This window comes from Osmerus eperlanus, chromosome 9 (assembly GCF_963692335.1).
Source record: "Osmerus eperlanus chromosome 9, fOsmEpe2.1, whole genome shotgun sequence".
Taxonomy (NCBI): Eukaryota; Metazoa; Chordata; class Actinopteri; order Osmeriformes; family Osmeridae; genus Osmerus; species Osmerus eperlanus.
This window is the reverse complement of record NC_085026.1, coordinates 15,194,552-15,210,238: the sequence shown is the minus strand read 5'-3', so window position 1 is coordinate 15,210,238 and position 15,687 is coordinate 15,194,552. Positions and strand designations below refer to the sequence as shown.

Genomic DNA, 15,687 nt, shown 5'->3' with positions numbered 1-15,687 from the left:
GCCGCTGCAAACACTGACCCAGTAGAAAGACGCGCACGTTTTCATGGGAAGTGTAGTTTCAGAGGAGTCGCATCTGTAGCAGCAGTGACCACAACTAAAACCAGTCTGAGTGGTCAAATAAAGAAAGATTATGACAGACTTTGAGATTATAGACTAGAGTAGAGCAGAGGATCAGAGCAAAGCAGACTAGCCTATAAGAGAAAATAACCTGTCAGCAGTTTCTTTAAAAAATCACTTTACAACAGCACAACAGTAGTCATTGAACACATCAGATGCAGCGCCCTGACAATATTCTGTATGCCTCAGTCCGGCACTGGACACTGAACTCACCCAGCCTAGTCTGAGAGCAGAGGAGGGGGAGGTGCAGGTCGGCTGGGTGGATTCAACCAAAAACAGGGCACAGACAGAATTACAGGGGATTAGATGGGAGTGGTGGTGACATGAGGATGTCTGCTGGTATCACAGCCATGTCGGCAGCTGGCCATCATACCCACTAGGCCCACAGGATTACACCCAGTTTGGCAGCACAGAGATCGAGATTTTAGCTTGAAAGGTTTTCTTCCCCCTGCTTGGTGTGGGTTGTATTGGAAGGTTGGGTGGAGGGTGGGGGAGGGGGAAGGGGGGGAGGGTACAACCATAGATATTTATATGGGTGAAGACCGAGGGAGTCAGGTGGCTGAGCGGTGAGGGAAGCGGGCTAGTAATCTGAAGGTTGCCAGTTCGATTCCCAGCCGTGCCAAATGACGTTGTGTCCTTGGGCAAGGCACTTCACCCTACTTGCCTCGGGGAGAATGTCCCTGTACTTACTGTAAGTCGCTCTGGATAAGAGCGTCTGCTAAATGACTAAATGTAAAATGTAGATGTAAATATATAGTTCAAACACTCAGCTCTATGAACGTAAGCATAGCCCAGTGCATTAAATCCTTGTGGATTATCTTTGGTGTTTAATATGTCAATGACAGGAGAACGAATACCAACATGGACAGGTCTTCACAGGCCTCAGAGCTGCTCGTCCGACATCCTGGGTTCAAGTCCAGGCAGCATGGGTGGCAAGGGATCCATCTATGCCTTTCGTGCAGTGAGATATTACAGTCCTTCACATACAGGAGTGAGGCAGGAGTGAGTTGACAAACGCCCAGTGTTAGTCTGTTGCATAAACAGACAGGATTCTGTAGGCTGGCAAGGGAGCAGTGGTGGTGGGTAAATATTTAAACTTTCCTGGTCTGGTTCTTGTCCCATGGATTAGAGACTGGGGGAGATAAAAGGAGGGTAGAAGAGAGGAGGAGAGAGGAGGAAAGGAGATGAGAGAAGGAGAGAACAGAGGAAATCAAATCGAACACTGTTCCCACCTATTACTGTGTACGCTAGGAGTATGACCCTAGTGGCTCCGTCTCTCGACTGATCAAAGGATGACCTGGGAGGATGAAGTCCTGCAGGACCTGGGCAAGTCTACACCACAGACAGGAGGAGGAGAGTTGATGTCGTCAAGGTGGTATGAGGGTCCTTTGCCTTTCATCTCTCTTTATCTGATGACAGAAAGACAAAAAGGAGGAGATAAGAGGGAGAAGGACTCAGGGTTGTTAGATCCATCGTCTAATGGTTCTGATTGGAGATTAGCTCGAGATGGGGTGGAGAGGCGGGGAGATGGCGGAGATGTGGATGGGCGGGGGGGGGGGGGTATTTAGCAGCAGAAGAGGGAGGGATGAGTCAAGATTGCTCCAGACTCCCCTCTATGGTAGAAGGATTAGTGGATCATTAAATGGTCATTAAACATTACTTTAAAGAAATTAGAGATTAGAAAGATCATCTGGCTACCAGCCCCATCCTCAGTCTGCCTACTAGCCCCAGCCTCGGCCCCAGCCTCGGCCCCAGCCTCGGCCCCAGCCTCGGCCCCAGCCTCAGCTCCAGTCTGGCACACACAGCATCCTCATCCTCAGCAAGGCATTGGCCCTCAGTTCAAGCACATCATAACTCTGAATAAACAAACATGGGTGCATCTCACATGTTCTGATCAACACTGCACCACAGTGATAATCACAGTAAATTAGTCTGTTGGTTCAATATAGAGTGTTTTACTACTGTGTGTTTACCCTAGATAAGCTAATTATCCCTCAACTATAGCACACATTCCAACTGCACCACAAGCTGCGTAAAGAAGCTTAGGAACACACAGATTGAGCACTGGTCCTTGGAAACACACTGCTGGTGTAAAGGCTGATGGTTAGAGAGAGATGTCCAGAAAAGAGAAGAGATATCCTGATAAACAAAACTAAGCCCTGGTAAACAGTGACTGTACTTAAAGCCAGTTGATCATAAGTTATCTAGGTTATCAAACAGCTTTGTTGTTTCTGACGACAGTAAATGTTGTTGTTTCACTAAGGTGAGACAATAAGCTGTGTTGAAATAACACATATGACCCACAGGAATAGATTGTGGAGTATGTTGATCTGGTAACACATTAACAGTGGATAGACAAGATTATTATTCTTGCTCTTCGCTGACACAAGCACAATGATGTCAGGAGAGAGGCATTCATAGGATGTCTCTGGTAGACATAGCAGTTCACTGGCGTCTGCTGAGATTTATGAAGCTGCCACCTACTGGTCAAAGTCAGTAACTACAACCAGCAATTTTCACAGAATTTTATTTCCACACAAAGTTAAAAGGAATGTGTCTTGGACAACCGAGAAGCTAATCCCACATGGTGCCAGAGCCAAGGGTCAACTATTGGCATTTCTAGGTCAGGGTCAAGGGTTACATTGTTCTTGCAAGGAAGTAGAAGTGTACCGAGTCCAGGTTAAGGGTTAGAATTTGAGAAGTATGTGAATGTGGAAGTAGTTAAGGCTCTAGGTGTTGTATGTGAAAAAGGCTGGTGTAAAGGCTCTAGGTGTTTCCACTTGGTGTCAGCGGTATGTGGTCTACAGTAGGTGTTGGAACTGAACCCATCCATTCAGAGCTCAAGTGTGCAGGATCTTTTTGAGGTGCTGCATCTGGGACATGTTGACGCTGCTGCCACCGCACACGATGACCACCAGGGGGCCAAGAGGGCGAGGCAGGCGACCTTCATCCTGCAGCTTCTGGATAAGCCCGCTATAAACCGCCGCCAACGACGCTCCGCACGCCAGCTCAACCAAAACACGCTCCTCATCTGGACACACAAGGGAAAACAACATCAACATTCATGACATCCTGTGTAAAGTTATCTGAGGATTAAAATGACCAGATAACTATAACTACTGGCTTCACCTCTGCATAGATGGCTTGTGGTGTTACCTCAGCGAGGAGGTTATATTAGCCCTGAGAGGTCCTCACCCAGGAAGGTCTCCACAGCCTCCAGGGCCTGCTTGTCTGACACCAGCTCTGAGATGATGGGGCAGTTCTCCTCTTGGCTATAATCAAACGCCCGCTGACACACAGTCTTAGCTCCTAAACACTTAGCCTCGCTGGGAACACAACCAGGTTATAGTAAAATATGATACACATCTTGCTAGTGATCATATCATATTTGACATATTTCACTTTTTATTTTCTTTACGTGTCATATATAGTACTTGAGGTAAGCTTGATTTAGCTTCCTTGGCATGCCTTTCAACTCTGACTCCAGAATGCTGTTTTCTTACCTGGTGATGTCAGGCAGGGTAACAATCCTCCCAGTCTTCACTGCTGCATTGAAACAGTGAGCTCCCTCTGTCTCCATAGCGAGGATGGGCACAGAGCCCCAGCCCACCTCCCTCATCCCCTCCACCACCCCACAGAGGAGGCCCCCTCCACCCACAGACACTACTACAGCCCCAGGCTTCACTGGCAGGCAGGCCCAGATCTCCCGGATAACACTGGCATGGCCCTGCCTGATGGAGGAGGAAAGAGGTTTAACTTTAACGGTTAAGTTACAGACAAACTATAAGCGGTTCCTGCTATGTAACATCTGATTTAGGGTCAGGGTTAGAGGGTCTGTTCTAGTTGTTCTATTGGATCCAAAAGCATCAGAAGCCAAGCTCTCTGAACTACCACACAAACTGTGTGACAAAGTGGAGACACTGATTCCATCTCAGACACGTGACATTTCTGTTGTTTCCTTGTGTACGTGTCCTGATTGGTTCCAGGTCAGACAAGAGAGCCAAGATGAAGGCGTGTGCAACTACAAACAGCCCCATTCCTAATCTCTATCTCACCAAAGCAGAGGGTTGTCGAACGGAGGCACGTAGGTGAGCCCATCTGTCTGGGTCAGACGCATGGCTTCCGTGTTGGCATCATCCCACACCTGCAGACACACAACCACACAGCGGTCGTGTTTATCTGTACTGGTCCTTCCAAGACAGAAGGTAGATTTGTATAGGTATGGAACTCAGTCACATGCTGGACTACTGCAACACAAATTTTGTGTTTTAACAAGTTTAAATAGTTTTTTTTAAACCTTTTTTCGAAGATATTTGTTCAACCTTTCGAAGAAGAAAAAATCCATACACAACACGATACAAGTTTAAATAGTTTTTTCCAAAACTTTTTTTCAAAACTTATGTTTGTTCCACCTTTCTAAACTTTTTTCGAAAATATTTGTTCCACCCTTCGAAACCTTTTTTTCAGTAAGTATGTTTTCAACCTTACAAAACTTTTTTTTCGAAAACTTTTTTTCACAGGAGAGAAGAGAGGAGAACAGAGAAGAAGAGTAGATCAAGTACAGTACAGTTTAGTAAAGTCCTCATCAAGTACAGGCACTCTTACCTTGCCCACCACCCTCACAGTGGCTCCCTGGTCCCTTAGCTTCTGCACAACCAACTCCGGTGAGGAGGAGGGAACAATGATGATTGCTGGGATATTGAGTTTTCTAGCCACATACGCAGTCGCCATGCCAGCATTGCCACCTGAACATCAATGTACAGCACTGAGACTCACTGGTATCATCCTTTCAAGTTGTTTCTGCACTAATATTGCAAATGACAAAATTACAGAAGCAGATTGAGCTAACTTTGCTGTAGATGATCTATACAGTATGCATTTATTACTGGTTTTGTCGCAATTGTAGGTTACCTGAAGAACAGACCACTCCTTTAGATCCTGGTCCTGCTAACTGAGTGAGGAAAGAGAGTCATTCTTTTGATCGGAGTCTAATACAGGATAAGTCGATGTAATGCTTACTAATGAGTATGTATTAAAGGATAGTGTAGTCGTGTTTAATAAGGTATACATAACTAATCACACACTAATAGGCAAGGAGGCGTCTTTTTCTCATCTCGTATTTCGGCCAACAGATTAACCGCATTTCCCTTACTCTACAGTAGGAGGTACTGTAGGCCACGTTTGAAAGGAAATTTAAACAACCCAGTTAAATCAGGACGTCCATTTCCTATCCTCAGCATGTAATACGTTATAAATGTAGCCCACATCTTCATTTTGGAGCCACTCATGATTACAGTAGCTCAATGTGGTTCAAGTAGCTCCGTTTTGTAATTTTATACTGGTCAATATTGAACTTTTAACGCAGCATCTGACAGTGCGGTACCTTCTGACATAGGTGACCGATACCACGAATCTTGAACGATCCGGAGGGTTGGGAATTTTCCATCTTTAGGTAGACTGCAGTACCAGCTCTCCTGGACATGTCTATGCTCTCCAGGAGCGGAGTGTTGACGTGGTAAACACCGGGGCTTGCCATTGTTCAGCCCTGAGAGGTACAAAAAGCTCCTGTCACGACTGCAGGCCAGCAGTCTCCGCCGGTGTTGTGTCCCTACTGGTTTCCGAACTAACTGGTTTCCCAGCGGTGCGTGCACCTATCAGTCTGCCTCTATCACCAGATTCGTAAATATGAGATCCGACTTGAAAATAGCCAGTAATATGTTTGTGAATTTGTGACGAATCTGGTGATAGAGGCAGACTGATAGGTGCACGCACCGCTGGGAAACCAGTTAGTTCGGAAACCAGTAGGGACACAACACCGGCGACTGAAACGGTTAACTGTTTGTGTGTCACATTCAATGCACATCTGTGAAAATGATCACTTTTTCGATACAATGTCGCAGGTTCGTTCTACTGGGCGGTGCGACGTGCAAACTAGCTCAAGGCACGGAGCCTCTCACGCTGCTGTCAGTATGGATTAACATTCCATTGCTGAGGAAAACACAACAATATTTTTGTTGTTGATTTAGCTAATGACGTACGAGATCTGCATAACTTGCAGTCACTTACCAGTAGTCGTCAGTCTTGTATGAACTAAAATGCCCTTCTGAACTTCCACACCTCTCCATTACCAACAGCTCAAAGTCCAGAAATAAATTAAACTCTCCGTTTATACAATTCCTCGTCCGGTGGGGGCGGATTTATAACTTGATTATTAACATCTTAGTATGGTCTGATCTCCGACTGCGTGTGCATAAATCCGTTGATAACAGTGATCTTAATACCACATTACAACATCACAGGCCTTTTGTCATCAAGCCACAAAACACAAATTAACATTTGAGCATGTGTGTATACTTGAATCACAATAATTCATCACCAAATGTTCCCTAAAACAAAAGCATATTAAATGTGTATATAAATACAGTACACACAGTTGTTTTCTTCCCATTCTACAGGAACATATTTATGTTTACATTTACATTACATGTTGCATAAGTTGTATCTGTATGTCACATGAACCATCTTATACAGTGGATGGTATAGCACTCAACCTTCAGCAAACCTGTCAACAAAACATCACTGAGTCTGAATATCTGTTGTTGTGCATGGGTATTAAATAGACAACACCTGGACACAAAAATAAGAATATGAATTATAAGTAATAATACAATTTACAAATGTATGCCTGTGGTGCATGTCTAAAACATCTCAACTCAATATGAATACAAACTCTGACGACCCATCAAGGAGTCATATGGTTGGCTTATCAAGCAAGTATAGTTATCTGTGATTGGCTGACGGTGCAACACTCATACAGTTATCAGGATAGATAGGACACCTGTGGAAGACAACACCGCCCGTCTTTCCCCATGACATCTTCTCCCCGTCTGTCCATCACAACGCAGCTCTTTGGTTTCCAGAACATTTCAAAAACAATTTCAACATCTCTCATCCTCTATCGTTTCTCTACCTGCATCTCAAGCCTTCTAAGTCCTTAGTATCAACCTGCTAAGACCCTTTCCTTCTTTCCTCACATGTCCAAATACATTCTCTATTTGCTCCTCTGAGGATGTCTAGAGGAGCTTCCAGCTGCTTGGCAACTCTTCGCACATGGCCCGTGTCCAGACATGCATGTGTTCATGCCAACTCCTATCATGGCAAGCCAATGCTGTCAAGCCATACATGACGTCTAAGCTACCGGTGGAGCAATATTGACCATATGAGTTAGCAGAAGCTGGGAGTTAGCAGAAGCACAAATATCCAGAACCAGGCAAACATTCAAACCATCCTGACTGACTCCTCTCCTCCTCTGCGCCCTCTTCGACATCACATTCACACATCTGCTAGTCACACAGATAACAGTTAAGGTCTTGTTCTTATGGATGGGGCGGGGGGGGGGGGTTGAGCTTAGAAAAATAGAAATAAAACAGTGTTTGAATCGATAAGACAATATCAGCCTTGAGGGGGAGAGAGAATCTCGAGCTAGCTGTCTGGCTTGGTACAGTCTCTTTCTTCTTTGGTAAGCGACCACTCGTGTGCCTGCCTCTGACCACATGGGATCCTCTCTCTATGTCCTCTCTCTATGTCCCTCCACCACAATCCCCTCTTCTTCTGCGCGCACAGCCATCCACTGCAGACAACGTGCACTGTCCCTTCAGCAACACTGTTCACGTGCACGCTCCTCTCGGCGACACAGCCCAGGCGCTCGCTCGCCCCTCCTCAGGCTCGGGAGGCTGGGAGCTAAGCCAGGGAGCGCTGTCTGGGCTTGATCCTGGGGTAGAGCTGGGAAACACGTGGAGAGGTGGAGGTTTATATCAGATTACATCAATTTAGCTTATTGCCAGGTCATTCAAGTTCAAGATTTCACGATTTTTTTGTTGTTGTTGAGGAAGTTGACAAGTGTGTGCGATCGAGCAAGAGCCTGTGAGATTCATGTTGCCAGATTTGTGTACATTTACCACCTGAAGGGTGCCAGGTTCCTGCGGAAACACCCCCGGCAGGTTGCCAGGTTTGTCTAAACCCATCCCAGCGCCAGTTTTTCCTGTTAACTCACCCCCAACAGGTTGCGAGGCACGTAGCCCTCGTGCTCATGTAGCCGAGCCCACCACCACTCCGTCTCTGTGTCGTCACGACGACGCAGGATGGTGATGGCGTCCCCCTCGTGGAAGGAGAGCTCGTCGGGACTCTGAGCCTCGTAGTTCCACAGAGCGTAGACCGAGCCCTTGTTCATCACACCCAGCTTCTCCTGCACACCTGTACTCCCAGAGTCGAGAGGGGGGAAGAGAGGAGAGGTAAAAGTGTTAAAGAAGGAGGATAGACAGCATGAGGAAGAGAGGAGAGGAGGTGTAGAAGACGGAGGATAGAGAGCATGAGGAAGAGAGGAGAGGAGGTGTAGAAGACGGAGGATAGAGAGCATGAGGAAGAGAGGAGAGGAGGTGTAGAAGACGGAGGATAGAGAGCATGAGGAAGAGAGGAGAGGAGGTGTAGAAGACGGAGGATAGAGAGCATGAGGAAGAGAGGAGAGGAGGTGTAGAAGACGGAGGATAGAGAGCATGAGGAAGAGAGGAGAGGAGGTGTAGAAGACGGAGGATAGAGAGCATGAGGAAGAGAGGGGAGGAGGTGGTGGCTCAGCAGTGTACCTTTGGGCTAGCAGAAGGAAGGTTCTGGAAGATATCTCAGGGCATGTAGACTCTAGGAAGCATGACTAAGGTTCTATAGGTTCTATTCTTATTCATTCTTATTCTTATTTTTATATATATTTTATTTTATATTTAAATTGTTTAGTTATTAGAAATAGTTAAACTTTTGTACTTTTACTTAATTTAAGATTCGTATATGTTTAGTGTTTTGCACCTCCCTGCCACAGTAAATTCCGTGTTTGTATAACATACATGGCGAATAAACCGAATTCTGATTCTGATAGAAGGGAGGACTAGCAGTGCTACGTACCGTAGAGGAACTGGGAGCACTGAGCGTATCCGTCCTCCATCTCCTCACATTTGTCTGCAGCCGTCTCCACGTCACTGATGGTTGTGGCAAAGATGGCCGCCCCAGACTCCACCAGGAGCTTACACAGGTGAACACTGTTACAAGAGGCTGCACAGTGGAGAGGAGTCCTGGGTGGAAGGAGGGAGGGATAGAGAGAGATGATGAGTAGATGGATGGATTTTAAATAAAAGGTAAACGAAAAGAGGAATGGCTTAATTAGTTACTGAATGAATGAGAAAGCGAAGAATGCTAATTTCTTCAGAACAATTTACACCATGATAATAAAGATGAGCTAGAGGTCAGGCCCAGATGAGTGGTAGCGGTTAGCATAGGATAGCATGGTTAGCTACTTGATCTTAATAATAATGTAATATATTCATTTAGCAGATGCCTTCATCCAAAGCGACGCACAGGTCAAACCGTCTTACCATCCATCACTGTCTGCAGCATTAACGTTGACCCCGAAGTCAAGCAGGAACTTGACGATGTGGTGGTGGCCTGCACACACAGCGTTGTGGAGCGGAGTGATGCCCTCGTCGTTAGCTGTGCTGGGGTTCACCACCTTCCGAGAGGAGCAGAGGAAATCACTCATTAGAAATCACAGTAAAACTTTTTCTGCATAGACCTGTCTATAGACGTGTCTGTGTGGTTTTGAAGCAGGTTTGGTGTTTGGTGTCCCACCTCGTAGATGATCCTCTGGACCAGGTCAAACTCTCCCTCCAGAGAGGCGTCCAGGAGAAGAGCCAAGGGATTGAACTTCACCCTCAGGCCGTGACCCGTCCTCTCTGACTCGGGCTTCTTCAGGTTGGTACGCTTCACCTGAACACACACACAGGCAGAGGGTCAATACAAACAAACCTGGCAAGCCTGCAAAAAGGTTTGTATTTTACCCAAACCTTTCAACCCCGCGGTGCTTTGAATGTCATTGCATGTTGTCGTTCTTGTGTTAGGTAAATTTATGTAAGGATTAAGGAACCAGGCACTGTATATTACAGCAGTGTATATTATATATACATAGTATGTGTATATCACTGAAGTAACTATGTTCTATAATAGTATTTGTGATGCTAGTGGCAGACTGACCTTGGGCGGGGCTGTGGGTGTCATGGTCCGAGGGGAAGGGTTTCTCTGCTGTGGTTGGGTGGTCTCTGGGCTGGGGGAGGAGCCAGGGGACTTGGACCCAGCCTGGGTGTTGTTGTTCTGATCCTCCAGCCTATCAGAGGCCGGGGGACTGGGCTGGGGCGTGGCCGTGCAGGAAGCGGACTGGCCAGGAGGGGAGGGGGACGGGGAGGGGATGGGGGAGGTCCTCTGCTTGTCTGCAGGGGTGGGGGGGGACAGGCGGGGATCAGAGTTGGGACCCTCTGCCGAAGAGACCACCAGGGAGGCAGACTCTAGAAGGGAAACGTTGGCTGTGTTGTTATTCTCCATCTCTACCAGGCCTCTTGCCAGCCCTGTGCCCAGGCCTCCTGCCAGCCCTGTGCCCAGGAAGGCAGGCTGGTAGAAGGGAGTGGCACTGCCTGCCTCCATGCCCCCTGCCAAGGTGTTGAAGCGCTGGTACAGAAGCTTCTGGATGTTGGGTCCGGCCGGGCCCTCGGGCTCTGTGATGGAGCTGCGCTTCTTGAGTGGGCGGGGTGCGTTGGCAAGGCGACGCCTCAGGACCTCCAGGTCGGCGTCGCTCTGGTAACGGAGGGGAGAGTGGGCGACGGGGGTGAGTTTGGTGGGGCTGAGGGGGCGGGGGATGTTGTGTACGCTTGGCGGGGGCAGTGAACTGTCGCCCCCCTCCCTGTCTACCACGTCTTCTCCTCCTCCCATCCCTCCGCCTGGAGAATGCGCCCCCTGTTGGAAGGGCACAGGGGAGGGGGAGGTGGAACTGCAGGGCAGCACTGGTTTACCATACACTAGAGAGAAAAGCAGGGGAAAGCAGAGCCAGATTCAAAGTTAAACAAGTTGAACACGAGTTTGAGGTTTGCACTTTAAAACGTACCCATGTTGACATACGGCTTGGAAATAACAGCGTCTCTGAAGAAGCGAAGTTACCTGCTTTGACAGTGCTCCTGTTGCTGAGAGAGCCGTAGTTCTTGGTGGCCGGCTGCTGCAGGTACATATGGTAGATGGAGCTGGAGTTCATGGTGGCCGGTCCCTTCCTGGGGGACTGGGGCCTGGAGGCCTTGTCTGGGACGTAGGGACGCACTGCCACCGCCAAGGGGGGATCCTGCCTCTCCCCCTGGGGCTGGGAGGAGGGCGTGGGGCTGGGGGGTATGGATATGCGCTGCTGGATCTGCTGAGAGGTGGAGGATGTCCCGGGTCTCTGCCAGGCCAGGGTGGCAGGGGCCGAGCGGGGCAGAGAGCTGGTGGACGAGCCCATGGAGGGGTGGCCTGTGCTGGGGTAGGTGCCATAGCTGGGTGGGGGTCTGGACATAGAGAGCTTACTGGAGTCCATCTAAGAAGAGGGGTGGGTGAAGCAGAGGCAATTCAAAAGTAAGATATGTATTCTGCTCGCAAACCCAGGGCTTTTACCTCAGTTATTTCAGGACAATCACTTGAAAATCTCAAGTTACGTTCACTTTCACGCGTGTTCCAGAAAATGGAGATCTGTACAGAAGGTTTTTCTGTCTTACCTGATCCAGACTGGTGTTCCTCCAATCAGAGGGCTGAAAAGACGACACACTCTTACTGAGGCCGGGCCAAGCACCGTCGGTTGCTACAAGCAGACAGGGAGGGAGGGAGGGATTACACAGAGGTAAGGAAAAAGGGGTGGTAGAGAGAAAAAGGAAAACAGAGAAAGACAGAGAAAGACAGCAGACGCTGTGTTCTGTGATACACAACGAAGGTTGAAGGATGAGTGTGTTAACTTGTTTCCCTCCCTCTCCCTCTCCCTCTCCCTCTCTCCCTCTCCCTCTCCCTCTCTCTCTCTCTCTCTCTCCCTCTCCCTCTCCCTCTCTCTCCCTCTCCCTCTCCCTCTCCCTCTCTCCCTCTCTCTCTCTCTCACTTACACTCTCTACACTTTCTCTCTCTCTAGTCTCCCTCTATCCCTCTCTCTCTCTCTCTCTCTCTTTCTCACTTACGCTCTCTCTCTCTCTCACGCTTTCTCTCTCCCTCTCTCCCTCCCTCTCTCTCATTCTCTCTCTTACTCTCTCTCCCTCCCTCTCTCTCATTCTCTCTCTTACTCTCTCTCCCTCTCTCTCACACACAAAACAATTAGAGAATGGTTTTGTAGTGTCTCCAAAAAGACTCTCCATGCTGTGTGGTTCATATCCGTTTGTGTTCTCTTCTCTGCAGGTTCTCTTCTCTGTGGTTCCTTTCCCACTGCAGACACCCCCACAGTGACATCACATCCTTTCCCCCTCACTCTGCCAGACAAATAAACTTTACCTACCAACCTGACCGGCAACTTCCTGGTATTCTGCAGAAGTCTCTCTGGCCACAGGGATATTTCTGGAGATGTTTATTTAAACAGTGACAGTGCACTCTATATCAGAAACCCAGGAGGAATGAAACTTGCCACATGAGTGTGTCCCTGTTCAGTGTACTAGGGCTTGGGTCCAGAATACTAAAGAGTGCACTAAAGTTGGGATATAGAGTACTAAGTAGTGTACTAGGTCTAGGGTTAAGTGTGCTAGTAAGTCCACTAGGTTCTATCTCTTCTCCTGCAGACTCACAGTTGACATTCTCCGCCCCCGAGGGGGACCTAGGCCCCTCCCCTTGCTCCGCAGGGGCCAATAGGACGTCTAAATCTGACACCTTCCATTGGCTGGGAGGCTTCCTCACGCCACACCCCTCTTCCTCTGCTCGGAAGCACCAGCGCCCCCCACAGATCAACAACAATAACATCAACAACAACAACAACAACAATCACAGACAACCACAGACAATCACAAGGGAAGGAGAAGAAGAGGAGACAGACAGGACAGGAAGTTAGAGAGAGCTCAGACAGGAAACCATCGTATTCAGAGATAGTGTCAAGGTTATAACATTCTTCATAAAGGTGAGTCAGGCAGGTGACAGCAGTAGAAACAGTGAGGGGGGCCTGTGCAATACCGGGACAGACCAGCAGAGAGCAGCAGTCCCTGTGTGTGGCCACAGCACACACATCTTCCAGCTGGCTGTGGATACTAACCTGAGTGTGATCTGGCATGGTTGAAGCCATGGGGGGGGTTTGAGGGGGTCGGGGGGAAGGCTGTACCCCCCCTCCTGCCGCCCCAGGACGGGGACTTGGATGTAGGGACACACGGCTGCCACCCGGCCTGAGCTGCTGGGGCAGGCTGGGGGGGACGGGGGACCCCCGTTCACCCTAGTCAACTGTGGGAGGGAGAGAGAGAGAGAGAGAGAGATGTAGGGGGGAGAGAGAGAGAGAGAGAGAGATGTAGGGGGGAGAGAGAGAGAGAGAGAGAGAGAGAGAGAGAGAGAGAGAGAGAGAGAGAGAGAGAGAGAGAGAGAGAGAGTTGAGGATCGGGAGATATAGGATGGAAAGAGATAGAAAGATGGTAGAAGAAGAATACTGTCTCATTATGCTATCTAGTTTGGGTTGGCCTCTCAGTAATCATTTAACACCTGGCCTGCGTTATCTAGTGTTCCACATAGAGCCTGGCCTCACAGGCTGTACAGTATTGACAGGTTTACAGTTCCTCTCTGTGATATATAGAAAGTGCCTTCTCAGGGATTGATCTGTGATGGATAGAGAGTGTCTGTCCTTACGGAGCGTGTGTGGTCTGTGTGACGTGCCTCAGCTCGCTTCTTGTGAAGGCGTTCCCTCAGGTCCCCGATCCTCTTGTCCATCATGGTGACCTCGGAGTTCTTCTTGTTCAGGAGCTCCTTGTTCTGCTGCAGCTTGCCGCTCTGCTCGCGGTTCAGCTTGTTACGCACCTGACACACACACACACATTTACATGTAGTCATTTTACACGTACACACATACACACACACACAGACACACACACACATACACACACAGACACACAGACCACACATAAACATGCACAGACACATGCATACACACACACACACACACAAAGACAGACAGACACACGCAGACAAACATACACACACATAAACATGCACAGACACATGCATAAATTATAATGTTGTCCTGAAATATATCAGTTTAATTCCTGCCAGTGACTGTTCCAGTCAAAGCCAGCAGACTGCGAGCAGTGGTGTTCTGTGTCCTGTGAGTATCTAATTTTTCAGTCTCCCAGAAATTACATCACCATCCTGACTCAGCTTAATCTGTCTTTCTTCTGGTCGGAGCCTGCCTGACGTAATCTGGTCCGGGAGCAGGGAGCGGGCCAGACAGTCTAGGCATGTGGAGAGGACTACCACTTATATTCATCTTGGTTTAATATTTTTTCCCAGATGGAAACATTTGAAATATTTCAAACGCAAACTCAACTTCAAGCGAGCAACAAAATTGCAACTAAAAAAGGGTTCAATCATCCACTCCCTGGACTTTTGACCCATCGGGTCCATGGTGGGGGGTCAGGGGTCAGGGGTCAGGCCTACCTGCAGCTCCTGGTACAGCTTCCTGAGCTCCAGGGCGGCCGAGCCGCTGAGGGGGAGCTCCGAGAGGCTGCAGGCCGTTGAGGCGGCCCCTGCGCAGGTCGTCCAGCTGCTGGGTGAGCTGATCCACCCTCAGCACGGCTGACTGCAGCTCGGCCTGCTTCTCCTGGAACAGCCCGCTCACGTGCTCGATCTCTGCCGCTGTGTGAGAGTCAGGGTGGAGAGGGAGGGAACCGGAGACAGAGTGAGTGTGGGTTTCAGGGAGAGACAGACGTTGAGATGGAGTGGGGGGAAAGCAGTAGGATAGAAAGAGAGAGAGAGAGAGAGAGAGAGAGAGAGAGAGGGTAGATCTAAACTGTTCTGGAGTATATCTGTGCTGTTGCCAACAGGGTGCAGCCTTGGACAGCACACAGCACACAGAGGACCATGGACACACACATACACACACACACACACACACACACATCTTAAGAGTCACCAGGAGGACTACTGTGAGCACCACACCCTGACCAAAACATGAGGAGGGCCACCACATTCCAAACCCTAGAAATAGAGACAGAACTGACATCATGGACAGCTGCAAGGAATTAGACTCACACACGGCCATGTTAAAAACATGATCCCGTATCAGGACTGTTTTTTGTGTGTTTGAGTGAGCATGTTTGTGTGTGTGGGTGTGTTTGTGTCTTACACAGGTTGCCATTGATGAGCTTGCTGTAGTCCACCTGTCCTCTCATGGCTCTTATCTTCTTCAGCTTGGCCTCCTGGCTCTCCACCTTCTCCTTCAGCCTCTGGAGCTTCTCAGCCTCAGACTGGGTCTGGCCCCCTGGACCCTGCCCCTGCCTGTCCCCCTGCTGCCTGCAGGTACCTCAGCCTCTGCTCCTGGAGGAGAGGGGAGGAGAGGGGAGGAGAGGGGAGGAGAGGAGAGGAGAAGGGGAGGAGAGGGGAGGAGAGGTGGAGGAGAGGGGAGGAGAGAGGAGGAGAGGGGAGGAGAGGGGAGGAGAGGGGAGGAGAGGGGGAGGAGAGGAGAGGGGAGGAGAGGGGAGGAGGAGGGGAGGAAAGGGGAGGAGAGGGGAGAAGAGGGGA

At 49.0% G+C, this 15,687-nt stretch overlaps 2 protein-coding genes across 3 annotated transcripts in view; both read right to left on the bottom strand.

Annotated features, from left to right (window-relative positions):
• Window positions 1-2,628: 2,628 nt before the first annotated feature.
• On the bottom strand, window positions 2,629-6,288 carry sdsl (serine dehydratase-like). 2 transcript variants are annotated; one of them, XM_062468720.1, is made up of 8 exons: window positions 6,184-6,288; window positions 5,501-5,662; window positions 5,029-5,068; window positions 4,723-4,862; window positions 4,173-4,261; window positions 3,621-3,848; window positions 3,313-3,443; window positions 2,629-3,148 (listed from the first exon to the last, which is right to left on the bottom strand). In XM_062468720.1, the coding sequence occupies exons 2-8, from the start codon at window positions 5,651-5,653 to the stop codon at window positions 2,958-2,960; spliced, it is 972 nt and encodes a 323-aa protein (XP_062324704.1). In that variant the 5' UTR covers window positions 5,654-5,662; window positions 6,184-6,288; the 3' UTR covers window positions 2,629-2,957. The 2 variants fall into 2 exon arrangements, with proteins under 2 accessions (XP_062324704.1, XP_062324703.1); XM_062468719.1 differs by lacking the exon at window positions 6,184-6,288 and adding an exon at window positions 5,947-6,059 and having other exon boundaries at window positions 5,501-5,725.
• A 262-nt stretch (window positions 6,289-6,550) lies between these two features.
• Window positions 6,551-15,687, bottom strand: part of ppp1r13ba (protein phosphatase 1, regulatory subunit 13Ba) — a 25,251-nt gene continuing 16,114 nt past the window's right edge. Inside the window, 16 exon segments of the mRNA XM_062468718.1 lie at window positions 6,551-7,899; window positions 8,171-8,370; window positions 9,067-9,233; window positions 9,534-9,667; window positions 9,787-9,924; window positions 10,189-11,003; window positions 11,143-11,545; window positions 11,724-11,806; window positions 12,765-12,890; window positions 13,223-13,251; window positions 13,253-13,404; window positions 13,801-13,968; window positions 14,605-14,658; window positions 14,660-14,802; window positions 15,293-15,461; window positions 15,463-15,483. Of these exon segments, the coding sequence (XP_062324702.1) occupies window positions 7,858-7,899; window positions 8,171-8,370; window positions 9,067-9,233; window positions 9,534-9,667; window positions 9,787-9,924; window positions 10,189-11,003; window positions 11,143-11,545; window positions 11,724-11,806; window positions 12,765-12,890; window positions 13,223-13,251; window positions 13,253-13,404; window positions 13,801-13,968; window positions 14,605-14,658; window positions 14,660-14,802; window positions 15,293-15,461; window positions 15,463-15,483 (2,844 nt within the window). The 3' untranslated portion in view covers window positions 6,551-7,857.